Source organism: Miscanthus floridulus, chromosome 5 (genome assembly GCF_019320115.1).
Source record: "Miscanthus floridulus cultivar M001 chromosome 5, ASM1932011v1, whole genome shotgun sequence".
Classification (NCBI taxonomy): domain Eukaryota; kingdom Viridiplantae; phylum Streptophyta; class Magnoliopsida; order Poales; family Poaceae; genus Miscanthus; species Miscanthus floridulus.
Genome location: NC_089584.1, coordinates 143093986 through 143115588, shown reverse-complemented (window position 1 = coordinate 143115588; position 21603 = coordinate 143093986). Strand labels below are relative to the sequence as shown.

Genomic DNA, 21603 nt, shown 5'->3' with positions numbered 1-21603 from the left:
GCGGCGAAGCCCAGGAGCCAATGTCACATTCATAGCACCTTGAAAGGTTCCTGGAGCTCCAGTTAAACCGAAGGCCATAACTCTGAATTCATACTGACCGAGATGGGTCTGAAATGCGGTCTTGTGCTCTTCACCCAGTTGAAGCAAAATCTGATGGAACCCCGCACGAAGATTCAGATTAGTGAACCAACTGGCATGAGCTAACTCATCCATCAATTCCTCGAACACTGGCACTGGAAACTTGGACTTCGCGGTGAGAGCATTGAGGTGCCGAAAGTCGACACAGAACCGGTACGAGCCATCCTTCTTCTTGACCAATAGCACGGGCGAAGAGAAGGAACTAGAGCTTGGCTGTATGATTCCTTGAGAAAGCATCTCATTGACCTGTCGCTCAATTTCATCTTTGAGGCTCGGTGGGTATCTGTACGGGCGGATGTACACAGGACTAGCACCGGGCAACAGCGGGATAGAGTGGTTACATGCTCATGAAGGCGGCAACTCCACTGGTGGAGAGAACAAATCAGGAAAGGAATCAACCAGAGCTTGGATTTCCACTGGCAGTTCCTGAGCAGCAGAGGAAGATGCAGCACTAGAATCTGGAACCGGGCACAGCTGAAGAAGCAACTGACCGGGGCACTCCTCCTCATCCAGACCTTGCAACAGCACAGAAGCACCATGATAGGGAATAGAAAACCACTTCGGTTGCCAGTGAACATGCATTGGGCTGAAGGCAGCCAGCCAGTCCATACCCACAATAGCATCAAAGGTGGACAATGGAAGTATTCTGAAATCAGAAATGAATGTGCATGTGTCCAGTGTCCACGGCACATTGCGAAGGATGCCGGAGCTCAGCAACAGGCCACCACCAGTAACTTGCACTTGAGTGGACTGCGGAGTGATCACTGCTGACGACAATTGGGCTGCCAAGGATTCACTAAGAAAAGATGATGAGCTACCAGAGTCAATCAATATTAAAGCTGGATGCCCACCGACTGTCCCAGCAAACCGAATAGTACGGGCCGTAGAAGCACCAAGAGCAGCAGCTTTGGAAATGGCCACAAACAACTGCTCGGGTACCGGCTTCTCCAGAATTTCAAAACAGTCAGCTTCTGAGGAATCAAACGAGTCCCAAAGAGCTTCCACGGCAAGTAACACCTCAGGATGGCATGTATGGTCTTTACTCCACTTGGCACCACATTTGTAACAAAGACCCAAAGCCCTTCGATAAGCTTTGATGGCCTGAAGCTTGGGATCAGCATTGGAAGACTGCTTGACTGCAGGAGCCGCCACCATAGGACCAGTAGCAGGGGCTGGTCCCTTGTCAGCACGGGGTGGCGGAGGAAGAGGCAATGGCGTCCGGGGAGAATGCTGGAATTTGGATGTCGTATACCAATCACCCGAACGAGGCTGTCTGGTCGGAGCTGGAACCCCTGCCTCCTCCTGCAACAATGCCAGAACACAAGCAGCATCGAGGTTTTGCGGACGCTGAACCAACACAACGGCTTTAATCTCGGGAAACAACCCATCGATAAAGCGCATGGTGTAATAGACAGGATTTGTAGAATTGGAATAGGCAGACAGTTGATCCACGAGTTCAGTAAAACGTGTGACATAATCAGAGACAGAGGTAAGCTGTTTGATGGAAAACAGCTTACGGATCAACAGCTCATGTTGGTCACGATCGAAACGATCATGCAACAATTGACAGAAGGTAGACCAAGTTGCTGAACGAAGTTGGGACTCGATGGATTGGAACCAGCGTGCTGCAGGGCCTTCGAGATAGTGTTCAGACACGCTAATCCACATAAACTCCTCCACACCATACATAGCGAAATACTTCTCACAGCGACGACGCCACAAGCGGGGATTGTCACCGTCAAACTTGGGGAAAGGAAGCTTAGGAAAGCGACCTAACACAGAGGATGGAGAATAAGGGTCGGCTGGCTTGTGGTGAGCGAAATTGGAAGGAATAGTATGATGTGGTGGAAAAACTGGTGAAACTGAAGGAATGGAAAAAAATGGGCGGAGGCGGAAGTGGAGAAGTAATATTTGGGTGGTGTGGATGGAATTGGGCAAAATTGGGGGGAACCGGAAGGGGAGAAGAAAATTGAGGGTGAATGGAATTGGTGGGATGAGAACTCAGCGAATTGGAACACGGCGGATGAAAGCTAGGTGGATTTGGCGGAGGTGGGGGAAAAATGACTGGCGGCGGAAAAGGAGGGTGAAAAGTGGGCTGAACCGGCCAAATTGGGGGGCGAGGTGGTACGATAACGGGAGGAGGACGATCCAAGGTGACAACAGACGAAGAAGGCGTAGGAGGAAGAGGAGTGGACATCGTACCGTTGGCCGGGATATGGCTCCAGGTCGTGACGACCCCGGATCCAGTATCCCGTGGAATCGATGGAGAGCTGAGCCCATTGGTTCCCTCGGTGGGCGAGCCGGGAACTGGCCGCGCGGGTGCCGACGACGGGGACGGGAAGGGGCCGAGCGGGAGAGTGGACGAGGCGCCCTGCGTGTGGTCCCAGTGGTCGGAGATGCGCTTCACCTCGAGGCGGAGATCGTCCACGAGCGCTTCGACCGCCGGCCGCCAAGTCCCGAGGGCCGAAGCCGCCACCTCCAGCGTCGTGACGCGGCTGTCGCGGACGTCGGTGGAGTTGGCGAGCCGGATCGAGTCCAAGTCGGAGCAGGCAGCCTCCAGGGTGGCGAGGCGGCCGTCGACCGCCGAGTCGTGCGCGGCGCGGTCGCGATCCAGATCGGAGAAGCGCCGCTCCCACTTCGCATCTTGTTCGTCGAACCGGCGATTGAGCTCGTCGAGGACCATTTTCAGGTTGGGATCCATGGCACCCTGAGCGCGGCGGAGCCGGGTGAAGTGGTCGTGCGACTGCGGTGGCGTGGAATCCAGATCGGCCTAGTCTGATACCAATTGTGAGACTAAACTACGAATTGTATGCTTGATGAAGAAGAAGAACAAGTAATGTATGCTAAGTGCTTCTATTACAGAAAAGAGTATTCAGTTACTTCTGTGCTATCCTCCTCCAATCCGGCACTTTGGCTCATATACACGCTAAACTTGCCACATGGGCCCGAGCACCCTGGAGTTGGGCCGCGTCTGCCTCTTGGGCCTCGGCGAAGGAAAACCAAGTCCCGGTCCATCAGCGGCATCACCGGCAGTGGCATCAGGTGTGCTGCTGACAGTACTTGACAGAGTAGACTCATTTTAGGAGCTAGAAGAGGCCTAACTTAAATTTGAGTATCCTCTCTCCTAAAAATCTATTTATAGAAAAAAAGTTATTTTTTTATCTTGTTATTAGAGAAGATAAAAAATAGATATTAAACTTTTTATCATGTATCTTGTATTTTGGGTGGCGGTGCTTAGAGACGGTCCAAAGAGCGAGGCGAGGGGAGCGCGTCACCAGACAAAGATTTCAGAGCGCATATGCAACGCTGCGTTTCGCGACAGGCGAGGCGGAAATCAGCGGCAGCGACAGCCGAGCTGTGAGCCTGAGCCTATGAGCGGCCGCCACTGCCACTGCCACACCACCATCACCCACACCTCCCACTCCCCCGCCACCAGAGCCGCCACCTTGATGTGATTGATAAATAACGCGTCAAGTCGCGCTGCCCACGCCTCCTCACCCTTCTCTGCCCCGCACGGCTCGCCAAGCACTGCTCACAGCCCGCCTCACACACAGACACACAATCCATGGCATCCTCTGCGTGAGTGAGTTCATGGCATCCTGCTGAATCCGTCTCCCATTGCCGCCGCCGCCGCCGCCGTCCAGATCCGAGACGCGGCCAGAGCAAGCACAGGCCGCTGCCGGTTGTTGGCGTCACGGGTGTTCTTTACCGCAGCGGCAATGGCGGACGCCGTGGGGGCGCTTCCTCCTCCTCCCACGATACCGGAGTGCGACTCCGGGAGGTCCTCGCCGTCCCACGCCGCGTCGCCGGAGTTCGAGTTCTGGATGGTGGGCAGGAACCCGTCCCCGGCGCTGCTCACCGCCGACGAGCTCTTCTCCGGCGGCGTCGTGCTCCCGCTCCACAACCTCCAGGCACCGGCCACCCCGGACGGCGACGGCGCGCCTGCCCCTCAGCCTCAGGCCGACCCCGACGACGACGCGGCGGCGGACTCGAAGGGCGTGGGCGCGGACGCCGCGGCGCTCCCGCTGCCCGAAGCGCAGGCGCAGGCGCAAGCGGAGGCCGCGCAGCCGCTCGCGGAGTCCGGTATCGCGCCGACCCCGGATCTCCCCGCCGTCACGTTCAAGTGGAAGGACATCTTCAAGGCGGGCGGCGGCGCTGGCACCGGCGCCGGCGGCGAGGCCAAGGAGCGCAAGAAGGTGGAGCGGCGCGTGAGCAGCGTCAGCGGGAACGCCGAGCTGATTAACATTAACATCTGGCCCTTCTCCAGGAGCCGCTCCGCCGGCGCAGGTGCCGGCTCCTTGAGCAGGGCCAAGCCCAATCCAAATCCAAACCCCAACACCACCGCCGCCGCCGCCGGCGCAAGCGCCAGTGCCGGTGCGAGCGCCAATCCCAACGCCAATGCCAGCGCCCCGAGTGCGCCGCCGGCCCCGGCGCCGGCTCCGCGCAAGGTGAGCAGCGCGCCATGCTCCCGTAGCAACTCCCGCGGGGAGTCCTCCGGGCCTGTGCCGACCATTCCCACCGCCACCGCAGTGGCAGTTGCAGCTGCAGCGCCAGAAGCAGCAGCCGGTGAAGAAGACGCCGACGCGGCCACGCAGCCGCAGGCGGCGCCATTGCCCGCCGCCGCCGGCACATCCAGCGCCACGTCCATGTTTAGGAGGTGGGTGCCCGGACAGGGCCGTAACAATAATAACGCAGCAGGGTCCGGGTCCGGCGGCATCCGAGTCGGGCGGCCCAGCGCCGTGTGGCAGCTGAGGCGCAACAAGCTGCAGCAAACCGCCGCCGAGCAGAAGCAGGTGAGCGCCAAGAAGAAGGCGGCCGCGGGCGCAGCCCCGGCCTCGGCACCCGCCTTGGCCGCGGCCGCAGCTAGCGATGACATGGCGGCGCCCAGCGTGGCCGCGCCAGCGGCCGTCTGCCGGAACAACGTGGATGGCACCGGCGAGGAAGGGAACCCGCCGCAGGGGCTCTTCGGGCTCCGGACCTTCTTCTCTAAGAAGGTGTACTGATCAGCAGCAGCAAGGCACAGCATTGTACATACAAATTCGAGCTCTAGGCTCGTTCTTCCATATCTTTACCTTACATTGCTCCCTTCTTGTTTTCTTTTTTGCTTTTTTCATTACTCTCCTTGCTCTGCTCTAATTCGATCCAGTAGCTTGGATATCCTCTGTACTGTACCAAGAACGAAGCTAGGATAAGCTCTAGTGCTCACCTCAAGCAGCCAGCCATGGTCGACCATGGGTGAAGCAGAAAGCACCCGTGTCCATGTAAACGGTAGCAATGTAACACGCATGCATCATCCGTGTCGCTCGCTCGTTCGTCGTGTCGTGTGTGGTGGTAGTAACGAACAGCGTGAGTGACATGGTGAAACATTCGATGATGGGTCGGTGACTTTGCCATGCGTCCACGCCCAGTGTGGCCAGTGCCGCCGTGCCGGGACGACGAGACGTGACGAATGCCAAATGATTTGGGGGCAGAAGGCTGTGAAAAAAAAGGCAGTGCGGCAGGCAGGCAGGGCGCCGTTGGGTGGCCTCTGCGGCGTCTGTCCCGGCGAGCGATCGATTCATTCCAGCGGTCCAGGGGATGGATGGGGATCGGGGTCGGGGACGGACGGGACAAGCGATTCGCAGCAGCAGCAGCGCATGCGGCCACTCGCTATGGAACAAGCGGCGGCCGAGGGAGCCGGTACGGGAGGGGCATATGCGCTCGCCAGGGCAGGCGTGGCAGCGAGCGCGCGACACCGGCCAGGCGGCCGCGCCCACGCCACCCACGGACGACGGACCGGCCGGCGCACGCCTGCAGCGCGCATCGCATGCACATGTGCCGCATTATTCTACGGCTCCACACCGCCACCACCCCCCGGTGCCGTCGGCCATGCTGCATTGCCGCTACTCGTTCAGTGGTGAGGGGCGGCGGCGGCATTCGCTCGCCCTCGCCGCGCCAGCCGAGAGCCGCCCACTCGATCCTGCTGGGTCTGGTCTGGTCCGTCCCAAGCCATGCGGGCCTAGAGTCCTGGACCACGCGCTGCTCTGCGCCCCGCCCGTGCCTCCCTTGCCTCCGACCAGCAGATTTGCAAGCCATCATCTGGGCCTTGTTTAGATCACCTCCAAATTTCAAGTTTTTTCACTCTCTCTTCATCACATCAATTTTTGGACATATGTATGAAGCATTAAATATAGGTAAAAAAAATAACTAATTGCACAGTTTGGTTGTAAATCACGAGACGAATCTTTTGAGCCTAGTTAGTCCATGATCGGACAAAATTTGTTAAATACAAACAAAACATGCTACAGTATCCAGATTGCAAAAATTTACAATCCAAACCAGGCCCTGCCTGCGATGCTACCGGAACGGGCCGGGATCGACATCTAGCGAGCTGTAGTGTTAGCAGGGAAAACCCCGCGGCGGCCGGTAATGACGGCAGTAAAAATCTAGGCGGCGGTGGGGGTACGGCACAGGCACGGCGCCCGCGGTGGAACGGACACTAGTACTCCTAAACGAGAGGCCGGCCCGCGGATGTACCGTGGTGTAGCGTTAATGGATCGCTGTCCCTCTTAACTGCGCAGCTAACACGATGAGTGGTACGAGCGTTAATGGATCGCCGTGCCGGCAAGGCTAGGTACACCAACACCAGGACGAAGTCGGGTCCCATGGCAACTAGCCGGACCGGGGCACAGGGTGAGGTGAGATCCATCGGTTGATGCTTGGATCTACAGCAGCAGCAGCAGTTCGCATCGCATTAGAGTTGTTTCAAACTTAAGGTTAAGATTGACCTGAAGAGAGAGCGACGTCACAGAGAGAGAGAGAGAGAGGGGGGCGAGCGCGACACACGCACCGAGAGGCTTGCAACGTGCGCGCGCGGCGTCCGAACGAAACGAGCACCGGACAGGCGTCTGTAACCACCACGGGGACGCACAGGGTTAGGCAGGCGCGGCGCCGTGGCACGGCGCGTGCGAGAGCGTGGAGCCGTTGGATTCGGACGCGGCGCCGGCACCGGCAGGCACGGCGGCGAGGCAAGTGGGCCGGCAGCGGCTGACCACGGAGCCTGGATGACGAGTTGATTTATGCAGCCTTCGAGGCTGCTGAGGACGGCATCGCGTCCTTTTGCTTTATTTTTTTCCCCTTTGGATTTGGATTTGGATGGACAAAAGGTACAGGCAGCCCGGGTGGGCCGGAAGAATCAATCGATCTGCTTTCACGCATCACGAGCAGCTTCCCACCCGTCACCCAGGCAACCGGCGGCGGCGAGCGATGCCGGTGGACTCCGCGCGCGCCCGTCCCGAGCTGGGCGACGGACGGAGGCTGACACGGCTCGGTGGCATCGCACTTAGTGCAGGCAGGGCTGAGGGGGAGTTGGTGGCTGACGGGAGAGGGAGGGCAAGCGGTGGTGGCGTGGTGCCCTGGTGGTGGTGGCAGGGCCGGGCGCACATGCCGTGTTGGGGGCGACGGGCGAATCGGCCGGATCCAGGCAGTGCACGGATGGTGCCAGTGCCATGGCCCCCGCGGGGGCAGTGATTGGATGGACGGATTCTGCCTGCAGCATCTTGGAGACGCGTAGGTATACATCACGCGGTACCTGGCTCTCACGGTAGGTTTGTTCGGACATGCATGTAGAGGACAGGGCACACACATGACTAGCTCCAACTCGCTACTTACGTCAATATGGATTTGTTCGTAAATACGTACCAGTACGTGCAAAACTTGGAATCGAGCTGGATGTACGTTGAAATGTGCATGATGATGGTACACAGTAGTAGTGTTGCGCGATGGCAGATCCGGCTGAGCACATTTATTTCGTACGTACAGTGGAGGAAAACCCGGATCTATTCATCCAGCTCCGCCGTGAACACTTACAGCAGAGGACGGTTCTGTTAAACATCTTGTGTTTCAGACTTTCAGTGATAGAGATGCGTGTTAAGCGTTACGACTCCAGTGAAAAGTATAGGAAAAAGAAAAGACGACTTCCTCCTGTAATATATTTTTAATGCGCCATGGATCGACAACCGTGTGGTCTTCTTTCCTTCATTTTTTCGCTGTTAATTACTCCTACAGTCCACTAAAGAATGCAATTATTACTTCTCGAGAAGTTAATCTTTTTGAACTTTGACCAAAATTATATAAAAAATACTAACATTCCTGATGCAAAATTAGTATCATTAGATTAGTCGTCGAATATATTTTCATATTAATATTATTTTAGAGACATAAATATTAATACTATTTGCTATAAACTTAGTCAAACTTTAGCTATTTTGACCGGCACGGATCCTATAATTGTATTCTTTTCTGGACGGAAGGGAGTATTATGCATCGATGAGCGGTCCTCGCTAACCCATTATTTTTTTCAATTTGGCCTTTTTTTTTAAAAAAATTCACGTTTAGACCCATGGACGACGTAAACTCAGCTTTGGACACTACGGGTCGGCGCCGTCATTCACGGCGCCGAGGTTACACGTCTCGGCGCCATGACACACGGCGCCGAGGTGACTGACCCTTATTGTCGTCGAAGCTGATGTGGCTCTACCGTGGCAGATACCTCGGCGCCACAGATCATGGCGCCGAGCTCGGCACCACAGGTCTCGGCGCCTAGTTATTAAATCAAAACAGCCAATTCCTTCCTTTCCCTCTCGCTCTCTCATCTTTCCCTCGCTCTTGCTCTGTTCCACCGCAGGCATCCGCGCCACCACCATTTCCTGCCACCGCCCTCGCCAGCGCTTCCTCTCGTCCCCGTCCGCGCCACCGGCGTCCGTGCAATCGCTCGCGCCATCGCCTGCGCCCCCTCATCGTCCGGTGCTTCCCTGGTCGTTCTCGTCGCCCCGTCGTCCTCTTCTATGCACACCGGCAGCGAGGGTAGCCCCCGCCTCTCCCCAGCGTCCCCGCCAGCCGGCGGGCCGCCAGCCCCCGCGCCTGGCGGCGCCGCCTCCTCCCCCAATGGCCGCCCGTGAGGCACCACCGTCCCTCGTGTCCCCTCCCCCCTCCCCCCATCCCCTCAGTCGGACCTGAGTAGGTGCCCAGGTAATTTTTTAAGTAATTTTGTTTTTTAGTTGTCGGATACCGTGAGAAGGGGTACCCTAAGCGAGAACCAAAAAACGACTGCTTAGACTTCGTAAAAGTCGAAACCAGCTAAACACCGCTGGCCTCGGCCGATTCTCCGACTCGCCCGAGGCCCCCTCACCGCTGACCTCGGCGATCCCCCACCAAAGGCCTCGGCCGACCCCCTCTCGTCGCAGGCCTCGGCCGGGCCACCGACCCTCCGTCTCGCACGAGGCGGGCTCGGCAGCATTCCGCTGCCTCTTCCTTCACCCGTCCCTCTGACAAAACATCATGTCGCATTAACTCAGCCAACTGCTGCCCCTGACATCGGCCGCATGCTCGGCACAGTACAGCGGAATGGCCGACGGGACAGGAGGCAGGACTGGGCAGGGGTTACCCGCCACTATGCTAACCACTATGCACATGGTTGACGCCCATGCCTCACTGTGCTGCCAACTCCTGCTCCGAGAACAACGCAGCGTGGGGAGCCACGTCTGGGATACTGTGGCCTCGAAATCAGTACCCAGGACCAATAATTCCCTCCAAGGCCTCGGCAGTTTGCTTCAGGGGCTCGACAGCCTGAGGATCCATGTCCGCCGAGCCCCCCACGATGGCTCGGCCTCGGCATCTGCAGAGCCACAGCTCCCTACGACGTCATCGCACGATGATGGGGTTACCCGCCACTGTGCTAACCACTATGCACATGGTTGACGCCCATGCCTCACTGTGCTGCCAACTCCTGCTCCGAGAACAACGCAGCATGGGGAGCCACGTCTGGGATATTGTGGCCTCGAAATCAGTACCCAGAACCAATAATTCCCTCCAAGGCCTCGGCAGTTTGCTTCAGGGGCTCGGCAGCCTGAGGATCCATGTCCGCCGAGCCCCCACGATGGCTCGGCCTCGGCATCTGCAGAGACACAGCTCCCTACGACGTTATCGCACGATGACCAGCACATCGCCCGCCATGTCCTGCATCAAGCTATACTGGAGCCCCACGACGCACAAGATCAAGTATGACCGGCGCGTCACTTCTGCACGACAAGGACGGGGCCACTCCATCGACCATACCACAACAGTGGCCGGCTACAGGGCTCGGACACGCCACCCCCATTTATAGAGCGCTATGTATGGACGTCCCTGCTTCTCCCTTAGAGTATAAAAGGGAGGGACCGGGGCCATTTCTAGGGAGAGAAAAGACGAACACACCGATAGAACTACACACTCCTACGCTGCTTGAGAACAACGCCTCAAGCAGCCCGCACCACCCTCACCGAGACCTGGGGCTAGCTCCCTCTCTCACCTAGCTTGTAACCCCCTACTACGAGCACTCTAGTGCAAGGAACAGAAGATCGATCTCTCAGACTGGACGTAGGGCCTCGATTGCCTGAACCAGTATAAACCTTGTGTCTTTTTGCATCACCATCCGGGATTAGGGGCACGCAGCACAAATTCACTCGTTGGTTGAGGGACCCCCGGTTCCAAAACACCGACAGTTGGCGCGCCAGGTAGGGGACGCTGCGTGTTAGCTTCATCGTCCCAGCAGGACTCGGATGGCAGACCCCATACGACCATTGCGTCTCGGCACCGTAGTTTGGTTCGGGAGCCTAGAGTTCATGTCTCTAGGGCATGAGTACGACATGGTGCTCCTCACCCCTCGAGCCCCACCGTCCGACGATGAAGTCATGCCCCGGCAGCCCAGGCGCAGGCGGCGCCTGGGCGGCCGCTCTCGCCGCGCTCACCAGGCACGACGCGAGGAAGGCCACCCCGACGCTACGCGAACCCGGGGCGGCATGCCACTCCCCGCCGATATCCTACGACCAGCTATTGGTACGGGGTCCCTGGCTGGGGACCTGTCTGGCCTGAGCCTGGACAAAGGAAAATCGCCGGTGGCTCGCGGCGATGCCCAGTCGTCTAGCTCCACTCCACCACTCCCTGAAGAGTCGACCCTGGTGGGGCAGAATATGGAGACAGCACCGTCCCCATACCCCTTTGGGTTGAGGAATGCCGCCGTCTCTTATGCCGACGCCTACACTGCCGCTCACGAGCACCCCTCGGAACACCGCCAGCGCTTCGCTCTCGACCTGAGCACCCACTTCGACTCCTCGGACGAGGACGAGGCATGGCCCGGGGTGGATTTCTCCAAACTCCACAACCCTGGGGCTTTGCGCCAATTCTTGGCCACAAGCGACTACTGCCTCGGCTATTCCGACTCCGACGACGAAGGGACTTACGATCCATCTCGTGAGTGCTTCCACGTTGGGCTCGGGATGCCAAGGGCGGGCGAAGAAGATGAGAGGACAGGCAACCATTCCCCGCCCTAGGCAAGGGCGGGTGATGCCACACCTCCGTGTCTCGTAGCCCCGGTGGCACGAAACGAGAATCCCGTCCGTAGGGGGCATCGACGCCCAGACCTGGAGCAGCTCCGTGAGCTTCAAGCCAAAGTCGAACAAGACCGACTCCTTCTGCAACAGCTTCGGGACACTCTCGAGCAGGAGCAGCAAGGGCGCGGAGAGGGCGGAGGAGCCCGAGGGAGGGCCCGCGACATCCATCACCGCATCAACGACAACGAGGGGGGAGAGCCACCCCCAATCTTTAATCGGGCTAGCTAGAATGTCGCAGCGGCTGCGATGCTGGTCCGAGCAATGCCCGAGCCCTCCACCATCGAGGGGCGACGGGTCCACGAAGAGCTCCGCGACCTCCTCGAGACCGCTGTGGTACAGCAGGCCGAAAGTTCCGCCTCCCGCCGGCGCGGAGGCACTTCGGAGCAACCCACGGTGCGACCTCGCCGAGGCCAGGATGCCTCGGTCCGTCCCGAGCCCGCTCGCGCGCCGACGGCCAACGGGGCCCCCTCGGTGCGCGATCGACCTGGAGACCAGCATGAGGCACAAGGCGACCACAAAGTAGTTGGCAGGCGACAGCGCCGCGGCGACGGAGCCGCCCGGGGCTACCACCCACACCGAGGCGGTCGCTACGACAGTGAAGAGGACCGCAGTCCTTCTCCCGGGCCACCTGGCCCTCGGGTCTTTAGTAGAGCCATTCGCAATGCTCACTTCCCAGCCCGGTTCCGGCAACCTGCCAACCTCACAAAGTATAGCGGCGAGACGAACCCTGAGCTATGGCTAGCCGATTATTGCCTGGCTTGTCAGCTAGGCGGTGCGGAAGATGACCTGCTCATCATCCGCAACCTCCCTTTGTTCTTGTCAGACTCAGCGCAAGCCTGGCTCGAACACCTTCCTCCCGCACAGATCCACGACTGGCGCGACTTGGTGAGGGTCTTCGTCGGGAATTTCTAGGGCACCTATGTGCGCCCCGGGAACTCCTGGGACCTCAAAGGTTGCCGCTAGAAGCCGGACGAATCTCTTCGAGATTTCATCCGGCGCTTCTCCAAGAAATGCACCGAGTTGCCCCGTGTCGGTGACTCCAAAATCATCCAAGCATTCCTCTCTGGCACCTCCTGCCAAGACCTGGTCCGAGAATTGGGCCGGAATGTACCAACCACAGCGGCTGCACTCCTTGACATCGCCACCAACTTCGCCTCGGGCGAAGAGGCGGTTGGGGCCATCTTCCCCAACAACGACGCTAAGGGGAAGCAGAAGGACGAGGCCCCCGAGGCCTCGCCCACCCGCGTCCCCAAGAGAAAGAAGAAGGGTCACCCAGGGAAGCAGGAGGTCCTCGAGGCCATCCATGTCGCCACGGCAGATCGCAGGAATCCCCGAGGCCCCCGGGGCCCTGGGCTATTTGACGACATGCTGAAGAAGCCCTGTCCTTACCATCAAGGTCCGGTGAAGCATGCCCTCGAGGAGTGCACCATGCTCCGGCGTTACTACGCCAGGCTTGGGCTCCCCGACGACGATGAGGCCAGGAAAAGGGGCGCCGGTGAAAGGGACGGCGATAAAGATGATGGGTTCCCCGAGGTACGCAACGCCTTCATGATCTTTGGCGGACCCTCGGCATGCCTCACGGCGCGCCAGCGAAAGAGGGAACGCCGGGAGGTCTTCTCAGTCAAGGTGGCCACCCCCCGGTACCTCGATTGGTCTCAGGAGGCAATCACCTTTGATCGGGATGACCACCCCGATTATGTTCCAAACCCCGGGCAGTACCTCTTGCACGAGGAGCCAAGACTTACGTCCTCTGCAATGGCGAGTTGTATAGGCGTAGCCCATCGGGTATTCTCGAACGATGCATCACCACCAAGGCTGGCCACTCCCTACTTTGGGACTTGCACGCGGGAGTCTGCGGGCACCACGCGGCGCCTCGGGCGCTCGTGGGTAACGCCTTCCGCCAAGGTTTCTATTGGCCAACGGCGGTGGCCGACGCCACGAAGCTAGTACGCTCCTGCGAGGGATGCCAGTACTACGCTCGATAGACGCACCTCCCAGCCCAAGCCCTCCAAACCATCCCCATCACATGGCCATTCGCTGTGTGGGGGCTGGACATGGTTGGGCCTCTGCAGAAGGCACCCGGGGGCTATACCCATCTGCTGGTAGCCATCGACAAATTCTCCAAATGGATCGAGGCTCGTCCGATCACTCAGATCAAATCCGAGCAAGCGGTGCTGTTCTTTACGGACACCATCCACAGGTTCAGGGTTCCTAACACCATCATCACTGATAATGGGACACAATTCACTGGTCGCAAGTTCCTAACGTTCTGCGACGACCACCACATCCGGGTGGCCTGGTCGGCCGTTGGACACCCAAGGACGAACGGCCAAGTAGAGCGTGCCAACAACATGATCCTACAAGGCCTTAAGCCAAGAATATTCAACCGGTTGAAGAAGTTTGGCAAGAAATGGCTTGACGAACTCCCGTCAGTCATTTGGAGCCTACGAAACACCCCGAGCCGAGCCACGGGATTCACACCGTTCTTCCTGGTCTATGGAGCCGAGGCCATCCTCCCCACTGACTTAGAATACGGTTCCCCGAGGCTACAGGTGTACAACGAGCAAAGCAACCACACCGCCCGTGAAGACACCCTCGACCAACTGGAGGAAGCCCGAGACGTCGCGCTGCTACACTCAGCCCGGTACCAGCAAGCCCTACGACGCTACCAAGCCCGACGCGTCCAAAGCCGAGACCTGAAGGTGGGCGACCTGGTGCTGAGACTGAGACAGAGCAACAAGGGCTGCCACAAGCTGACCCCACCCTGGGAGGGGCCATACATCGTCGCTCAAGTGCTGAAGCCTAGGACCTACAAGTTAGCCAACGAGAAGGGCGAAATCTTCACCAACGCTTGGAACATAGAACAACTACGTCGTTTCTACCCTTAAATTTCCAAACGTCGTTTACATTGTTTCTCGAAATACAATAAAGAAGCGTTCTTAGTTGTTATAATCTTTCAAGGAACCCCCTTATAGACAAGTCGATTGTATAGAACCTAAGGACAGTACGATCATCTCAAAGGCGAAAAGGCCGGCCGAGCCGTGAGAACGGCCTATGCCTCCGGGCTACGGCAGCTCCCTCACCACCTTTTCACCCAAAGGACAACGTAGGCTCCGAGGAAGTTTTGTATAGAGAGCTTGTCTATCAATAGGGGCTCGACGTCACAATAGTGCTATAAGGGAGACTCGGCTCTGCCTCTGCAAAGCCGAGCCTCCCTCGGGGGCTAAAAAGGGGGAACCCCCTAAGTCCCGAACACCGTTTGTTAATGGTATTTCAAAAAATTTCTACGCCAAACTCTCTCGCGCTCCGACGGGACCTTCACAAGAAACCCAAAGACCAAAAGCTTGTCTCGAGGCCAAAGGGCCGGTCGAGTCATGAGAACGGCCTATGCCTCTGGGCTACGGCAGCTCCCTCACCACCCTTCGCCGAAGGATGGCTTAGGTTCCGAGGGATTTCTTTGCGGGTTCCCAAGATCGAGACAGAGGGCACATGCTCGGAAGTAGAATAGAAAACGGTTAAAAGACCCACGTTGCAAATACTTTAAAGGCCTCGACGGCCACAAAAACGTCACGATACGGCAACTAACTCAATCTGGTTACATGGCCCCTTTTGGCCCAGGTCAAAGCTCAAGGATCGGCGGCCAGCGCGGGAGGGACCACCTCTTCTTCAAATAGACCAGCCAGCGCTGTGCCAGGTGCCTCGGCCGCCTCCAACAGCTTCACGACCTCTGCATCAGCTTCCTCGTCATTTTCTGGCAACACTTAGCCGTCGCTGACAGCCTCGAGGTTGATAGCGTAGTGCGAGGAGACGACGGCCAGGGCGCGCTTGACGCTCGTGTGCAACGCCCCCCGGAGCCTCTCGTGGACGCGGCCGCTCAACGCAATCAGGCGGCTCCTAAGGGAGCTAGCCGATTGGACTCCCTCGACGTCCAGGGCCTCACAGGTGGTACGGACTGCGCTGCGCAGCGCCTCGTGCTCCCGGACCTCAACATCCAGCGCCGCTTGCGCTGCGACGGAGGCCTCAGCCGCCTGGGAGGCCTCTTTCTCCAGATCTACGTCGCAACGAGGGGTCAGGAGTCAAACGCGAATTAGAACAAAAAGAACAAGGAGCACGGTTCGGCGGAACTTACCCTCGGCCTTGCTCTTCTAGTCTAAGGCCTCGACCCGAGAGGCCTCGGCCGCCTTGGTAGCCTTGGCCAAGGCGACTTTCGTCAGCTGATGCTCGCTCTGCTCCGCACCCAGCTGCCCGGCTATGGCCTTAGCAGAGGCCGTCGCTTCTTGGGCCCGAGACCTGGAGGCGTCTCGCTCCTCCTCTAGTTCCTTGATCTTCGCTACCAGAGGGGCAGACTGCTCTTTAGCCGTGGCCAACTTGGCCTGAATGTCAGCACAACGAAGGCGGAGGTCCTCCACTTCCGCACTCCACGCCGACAAAAGCCCCTGAGCATCGGCAAGCAGGCCCTTCTGCCGCCGGAGCTGGTCCCAGATATCCCTCTCCCTTCGTAGGAATACCGATTTCCCAAGGGATCGGGTCTCGAGCTCCTAAAGAGGCAAAGCAAAAAACGCACGTCAAACATTACGAGGGGGCTCGGAGAGAAAACAACACGGCACGGGAGAGGAAAGTACTTACCTAGGTGACACTGGGCAAGTCCCCTCCCATAATAGTCATCGCTGTCTGCAGCGACCGCACTGCCAGTTGGCGATACTGCTCGAGGGTATCCCACCGCCCCCCCTCTCCGATATCTTCAAGGGCGAACACAGGCTCCCCCTCGGGATCAGCCCGGTTCCGCCAGAAAACACGCGGGAAGTTCCACCCACGGGGCTCGGGCCATAGCCGGGCAAGGGCCGAACTCCCCTCGGCGGGATCTAGGACTGGCTGCTCCGCGGTACTGGCCACCTCGACGTCCGCCGCCTCCTTCCCTTGGGAGGAATCATCAGATGAGATTGTCTGAACCAGGGGCGCCACCAAAACTTGCTCCGTCTCCACCTCCATCGCCTCGGCCTCGACGGATCTAGGGGCTCTAGCCTCCGCCATCTCTACCTCGGTGGCCCCAGCATCCACCGCCCTGACTTCGGAGGTCTTGGGGGCTCTGGCCTCACCCTCAATGGCCTCGGCAATAGTGGACGCCCCAGCCTCCTTCGCCCCAAGACTCACGACATCGCGAGGCATGGGCTCCTCCTCCTCCACTCGCTCCGCGGCCGCCTCGGCACCCTTTTCCTGGGCAGCCGCCTCCTCCAAAACGGCCCCGCCCGACGCCGCGCCACGCTGCACGCCAGCCTACGCCTCCGCTGCCTGATGGGCGGAGGAGCTAATGTTCACCTTGAGCGCCTTACGAGGCGCCAAGGCAGGATCTTCCACCAGATGCTTCTGGCTGGAAGCAAAGACACTCCCAAGGTCAGCATGCGACCAAGGGGCAAACAAGAAGTACTATGGACTCCACCAGAAAAGACGCTTACCGCGAACAGGGATGCAGCCGCTTCGACACCGCCAGCCTCCTCTGCAACGGCGGCGGTGGTGGCAGCAGCGCGGCCTCGGTGTCCACCGGTGCCAGCTGGCCTCCGCCGGACCCCGGCACCTCCTCGACCCTTTGCGGAGACAATGGGGTCACCCCCACCGTCGCTCGCTTCACCTCCACCGTCGAACCCATCGGGCTGACGGCACGCTCCTCCAACACCCGCGCCTCGGGCGTGTCGGCCTCGGCCCCGGGACGGGCCGCCACCGGCCCCGGGACACCTCCTCCTCCTAGGAGCGTTAGGCTCCTTGCCGGCGCCCCGGGCACCATCTCCCTAATGTCGAGGAGGTGTTCCAGGCAGGCCGTCCCCACCTCACGCCCGCCGCCATAGCCTGAAGAATCCTACACCGACGACGAGGGAGACGGCTCCAACGGGAGACCGTCGAGCTTCTGACGCCGGCGACGGGCGTCCAGCTTTTCGCGCGCGAGGAGCTTCTTCGTGCGCTTCGCCTCCTTGGCATCTTTCTTCTTCTTCTCCTCCTCGGCGCGCGCCCTGTTCACGGCTCGCAGCCGGGCGTCCTCAGGAACGGGCGGCGGGGAGTCTCGCACGTCTCTTATCCCCTGCGGGAACGACGAAGTAAGACAATAGACAAAAAAGGCGGAAAACAAGAAGGCCGCAAAAGCGTCGGCAACATCCAACTCACCAGTGAAATGTACCCCCGCGACGGGCGCATCGGGAACGGCATCAAATCGTCGATCTTCGGCTTCCCGTCTACCGCCTCTCTCACCCGACGCAGGGTCTTGTCGTCGGTAAGGGCGAAGGCGGACATCTTGATACCGGCAATCGGGTCACTCGGGGTCATCTCAAATAGCCGCCGCCACCGGGCCATCAGTGGCAACACCCTCCGGCGGTGAAAGGCCGCCACGACCACGGTCGCCGAAAGGCCGCGGTCACGCAGCTTCCCCAAGGCCCGCAAGAGCGGCTCCAGCCTAGGCTGATCAACCTTGATAACGCCGTATCCCCATTTCTCTGGTTGACTCTCTACAACCCGCCTGGTATAAGGAGGAAGTCCTCCGTCATCATTGCGGAGGTAGAACCAGCCGTCGTACCAACGACGGTTGGACAATGACAGCTGGGCCGGGATGTAGAGGGACTGCCGGTCTTGGCGCACGTGAAGGGTGTAGCCGCCGGCCCTCTGCACCTTCCGAGCCCCCCTCGTTCCCCCCGGCTTGGTGGTGAACGTCGCTCGAAACAAGTGGAGCCACAACTGCCAGTGGGGAGCGATCCCCAAGTACCCCTCACAGACAGCGACGAAGATGGCCGCCTGCGCGATGGAGTTGGGGCTGAAATTGTGAAGCTCCATGCCATAGTAGTGCGGGAGCACCCGCGTGAACTTATCCACCGGCGACCCGAGGCCTCGCTCGTGGAAGACGACGAAGCTCACCATGTAGCCATCGCGCGGCCTCGGCTCCAACTCGTTCCCCGGAGCAATCCACTCCGGCTCATCAGGGTCGGTGATCGGGCGAAGAAGACCGGCCTCCACGAGCGACTATAGCTTCTCCTCGGTGACGTCAGACCGCTCCTAGGGATCCGCCGGGAGGATGACGGGACCACCAGCCATTGCGCGGTGGAGGTCGCTGCTACGGCGGTAATCTCTCTCTCTCTCTTTCTTTCAGTCTCTCGCTCTCGCCCTTCTCCTCCCCGGCGCTCTATGCTCTCAGCAACGGCACAGAGGCAGCGAAAGCGAAGGTGGAAAAGGTAAGAAGGGGGAGGGCGAGGCTCTTTGCGTATTTATGCAGGGACGAGACGAAACCACCGGGCGACGAAATCGGGGAAGTTTCCCCAAAAAATCTGGCGCGGTTATCCAGATCCGATCTTATCGCCCACGTGCCCACTCCCTCCTCATTAATCGCGCATGCAGGTACATCCCGTCGGCTGACGCCACATCGCGTCCAACCACAGCAGCAGCAGGCGCCGTTTCGCCTCCCCAAAAAAGCCGCCTCAAAAGATGTGCCTGCCGTTATTAGCCGTAGGGAGAGAAATAACCCCCCCCCCCGATTCCTTTCAGGCAAAGGAACTGGGCACCGAGCCCGCTACGGTCCAGGGGTTCGAAGGCTGGGCCCTTAAGGGTTTCGACAGCCGCCCCAGGGCAACAGAGTCAGGGGCGACTACGGGCGAGCCTATATGAGGCCAAGGCCCAAGCAAGCGAAACGCTTGGGACGCCCTGTGTCGTGTGCAAGACCGGTAGGGAGGTCTCCGAATGGGATCCCACCGTAGGGAGGCACCGAGGCCCAGCGAACGGCCTCGGCACCCACTAGAGAAACCCTCCGGTACTCTTGGAGTGCGTCTCCTGACCGCTAGCCGACCCCCAGCGAACGGGGTACGGGCCTCCACTCGGACTTACCCGATAACAGCTCATCAGAAATGCCATCGCTCGTGCCCACCGAGGGTAGCGCGGCATGTTCCACCCCTCCTTCCAAGCAAAAAGGAAGCGCGAAGGTCGAATAAAAAGTTAGGAGAATCCCCGACGGCCCTCTTGCTCCACGCAGAGGCTAAGGGACTCTTCCTGCAAACCATTGCCGAGGCCCAGCGACTTGGGCTCGCACACGAGGGGGCTCGGCAAAACAAACCCTCCTTCCGAGCGAAAAGGAAGCGCGAGGGTCGTTCAAAAAGCCAGAAGATCTCCTGACGGCCCTCTTGCTCCGTGCGGAGGCTAGGGAGCTCCTTCTGCAAAAGACGCTGAGACCCCGCGACCTAGGCTCGCACCCGAGGGGGGCTCGGCAGACAGACCCTCACGCGCGAGGGGCGAACCAAAAGCCAGGGGACCTCTGACCGCTCTCTCGCTCCGTGCGAGAGACTCGGGGGCTCCTCCTGCAACTTTGCCGAGACCCAGCGGCTCAGGCTCGCACACGAGTGGGCTCGACAAACAGCCCCCCCGTCCGAGCGAAAAGGACGTGCGGGGGACGGACAAAAAAGTCGGGAGGACCCCTGACCACCCTCTCGCTCCGTGCGGAGGCTCGGGGGCTCTTCCTGCACCCAAGATAAAGACAAGCGACCCGAGCCTGTTACGATCCAGGGGTTCGAAGGCTGGGCCCCCAGGGGTTTCAACAGCTGCCCTAGGGCAAAAGAGTCAGGGACGACTACGGGCGAGCCTGTACGAGCGCGCCCTAGGTCGTGTCCGAGACCGGCAGGGAGGTCTCCGAATGGGATCCCACCGTAGGGAGGCACTGAGCCACCGAGGCCCAGCGAACGGCCTCGGCACCCACTAGAGAAACCCACCGGTACTCTTGGAGCGCGTCTCCGGACCGCTAGCCGACCCCCAGCGAACGGGGTACGGGCCTCCACTCGGACTTACCCGATAACAGCTCACCGGAAATGCCGTCGCTCGTGCCCACCGAGGGTAGCATGGCATCTTCCACCCCTCCTTCCGAGCGAAAAGGAAGCACGAGGGTCGTACAAAAAGCCGGGGGAACCCCTGATGGCCCTCTCGCTCTAGGCGGAGGCTAAGGGGCTCTTTCCGCAGCATCGTCGAGGCCCTGCGATCCGAACTCGCACCCACGGGCCTAGCAAACACAATTAAAACCCCTCACTCGAGAGAGAAAAAAGCCCCTGAAGAAGTGAAATCACTCCTCCAGGGCCTCGGGGGCTACACCCAGCGGGTGTGCTCGCGCGCACCCACCGAAACCTCGAGTACAAAACACCATCCCAACAGGAACTATCAAGAGCCAATTCTCGTCAGAACCTCAGGGGGAGTGCCTCCACTCCCCCTAAGGCTCGGGGGCTACTGTCGGATACCGTGAGAAGGGGTACCCTAAGCGAGAACCAAAAAACAACTGCTTAGACTTTGTAAAAGTCGAAACCAGCTAAACACCGCTGGCCTCGGCCGATTCTCCGACTCGCCCGAGGCCCCCTCACCGCTGACCTCGGCGATCCCCCACCAAAGGCCTCGGCCGACCCCCTCTCGTCGCAGGCCTCGGCCGAGCCGCCGACCCTCCGTCTCGCGCGAGGCAAGCTCGGCAGCATTCCGCTGCCTCTTCCTTCACCCATCCCTCTGACAAAACATCATGTCGCATTAACTCAGCCAACTGCTGCCCCTGACATCGGCCGCATGCTCGGCACAGTACAGCGGAATGGCCGACGGGACAGGAGGCAGGACTGGGCAGGGGTTACCCGCCACTGTGCTAACCACTATGCACATGGTTGACGCCCATGTCTCACTGTGCTGCCAACTCCTACTCCAAGAACAACACAGCGTGGGGAGCCACGTCTGGGATACTGTAGCCTCGGAATCAGTACCCAGGACCAATAATTCCCTCCAAGGCCTCGGCAGTTTGCTTCAGGGGCTCGGCAGCCTGAGGATCCATATCCGCCGAGCCCCCCACGATGGCTCGGCCTCGGCATCTGCAGAGCCACAGCTCCCTACGACGTCATCGCACGATGATGGGGTTACCCGCCACTGTGCTAACCACTATGCACATGGTTGACGCCCATGCCTCACTGTGCTGCCAACTCCTGCTCCGAGAACAACGCAGCATGGGGAGCCACGTCTGGGATACTGTGACCTCGGAATCAGTACCCAGGACCAATAATTCCCTCCAAGGCCTCGG

The 21603-nt window shown here is 59.6% G+C and overlaps 2 protein-coding genes across 2 annotated transcripts; one reads left to right on the top strand and one right to left on the bottom strand.

Annotated features, from left to right (window-relative positions):
- Positions 1-483: 483 nt before the first annotated feature.
- Positions 484-1293, bottom strand: LOC136455534 (uncharacterized). The gene has a single exon (XM_066455520.1). The coding sequence runs from the start codon at positions 1291-1293 to the stop codon at positions 484-486; it is 810 nt and encodes a 269-aa protein (XP_066311617.1).
- Positions 1294-3533: 2240 nt separating this feature from the next.
- LOC136453935 (uncharacterized) lies at positions 3534-5439 on the top strand. The gene has a single exon (XM_066454481.1). It carries the CDS (start codon positions 3858-3860, stop codon positions 5139-5141), a length of 1284 nt encoding a protein of 427 aa, XP_066310578.1. The 5' UTR covers positions 3534-3857; the 3' UTR covers positions 5142-5439.
- Positions 5440-21603: the final 16164 nt, after the last annotated feature.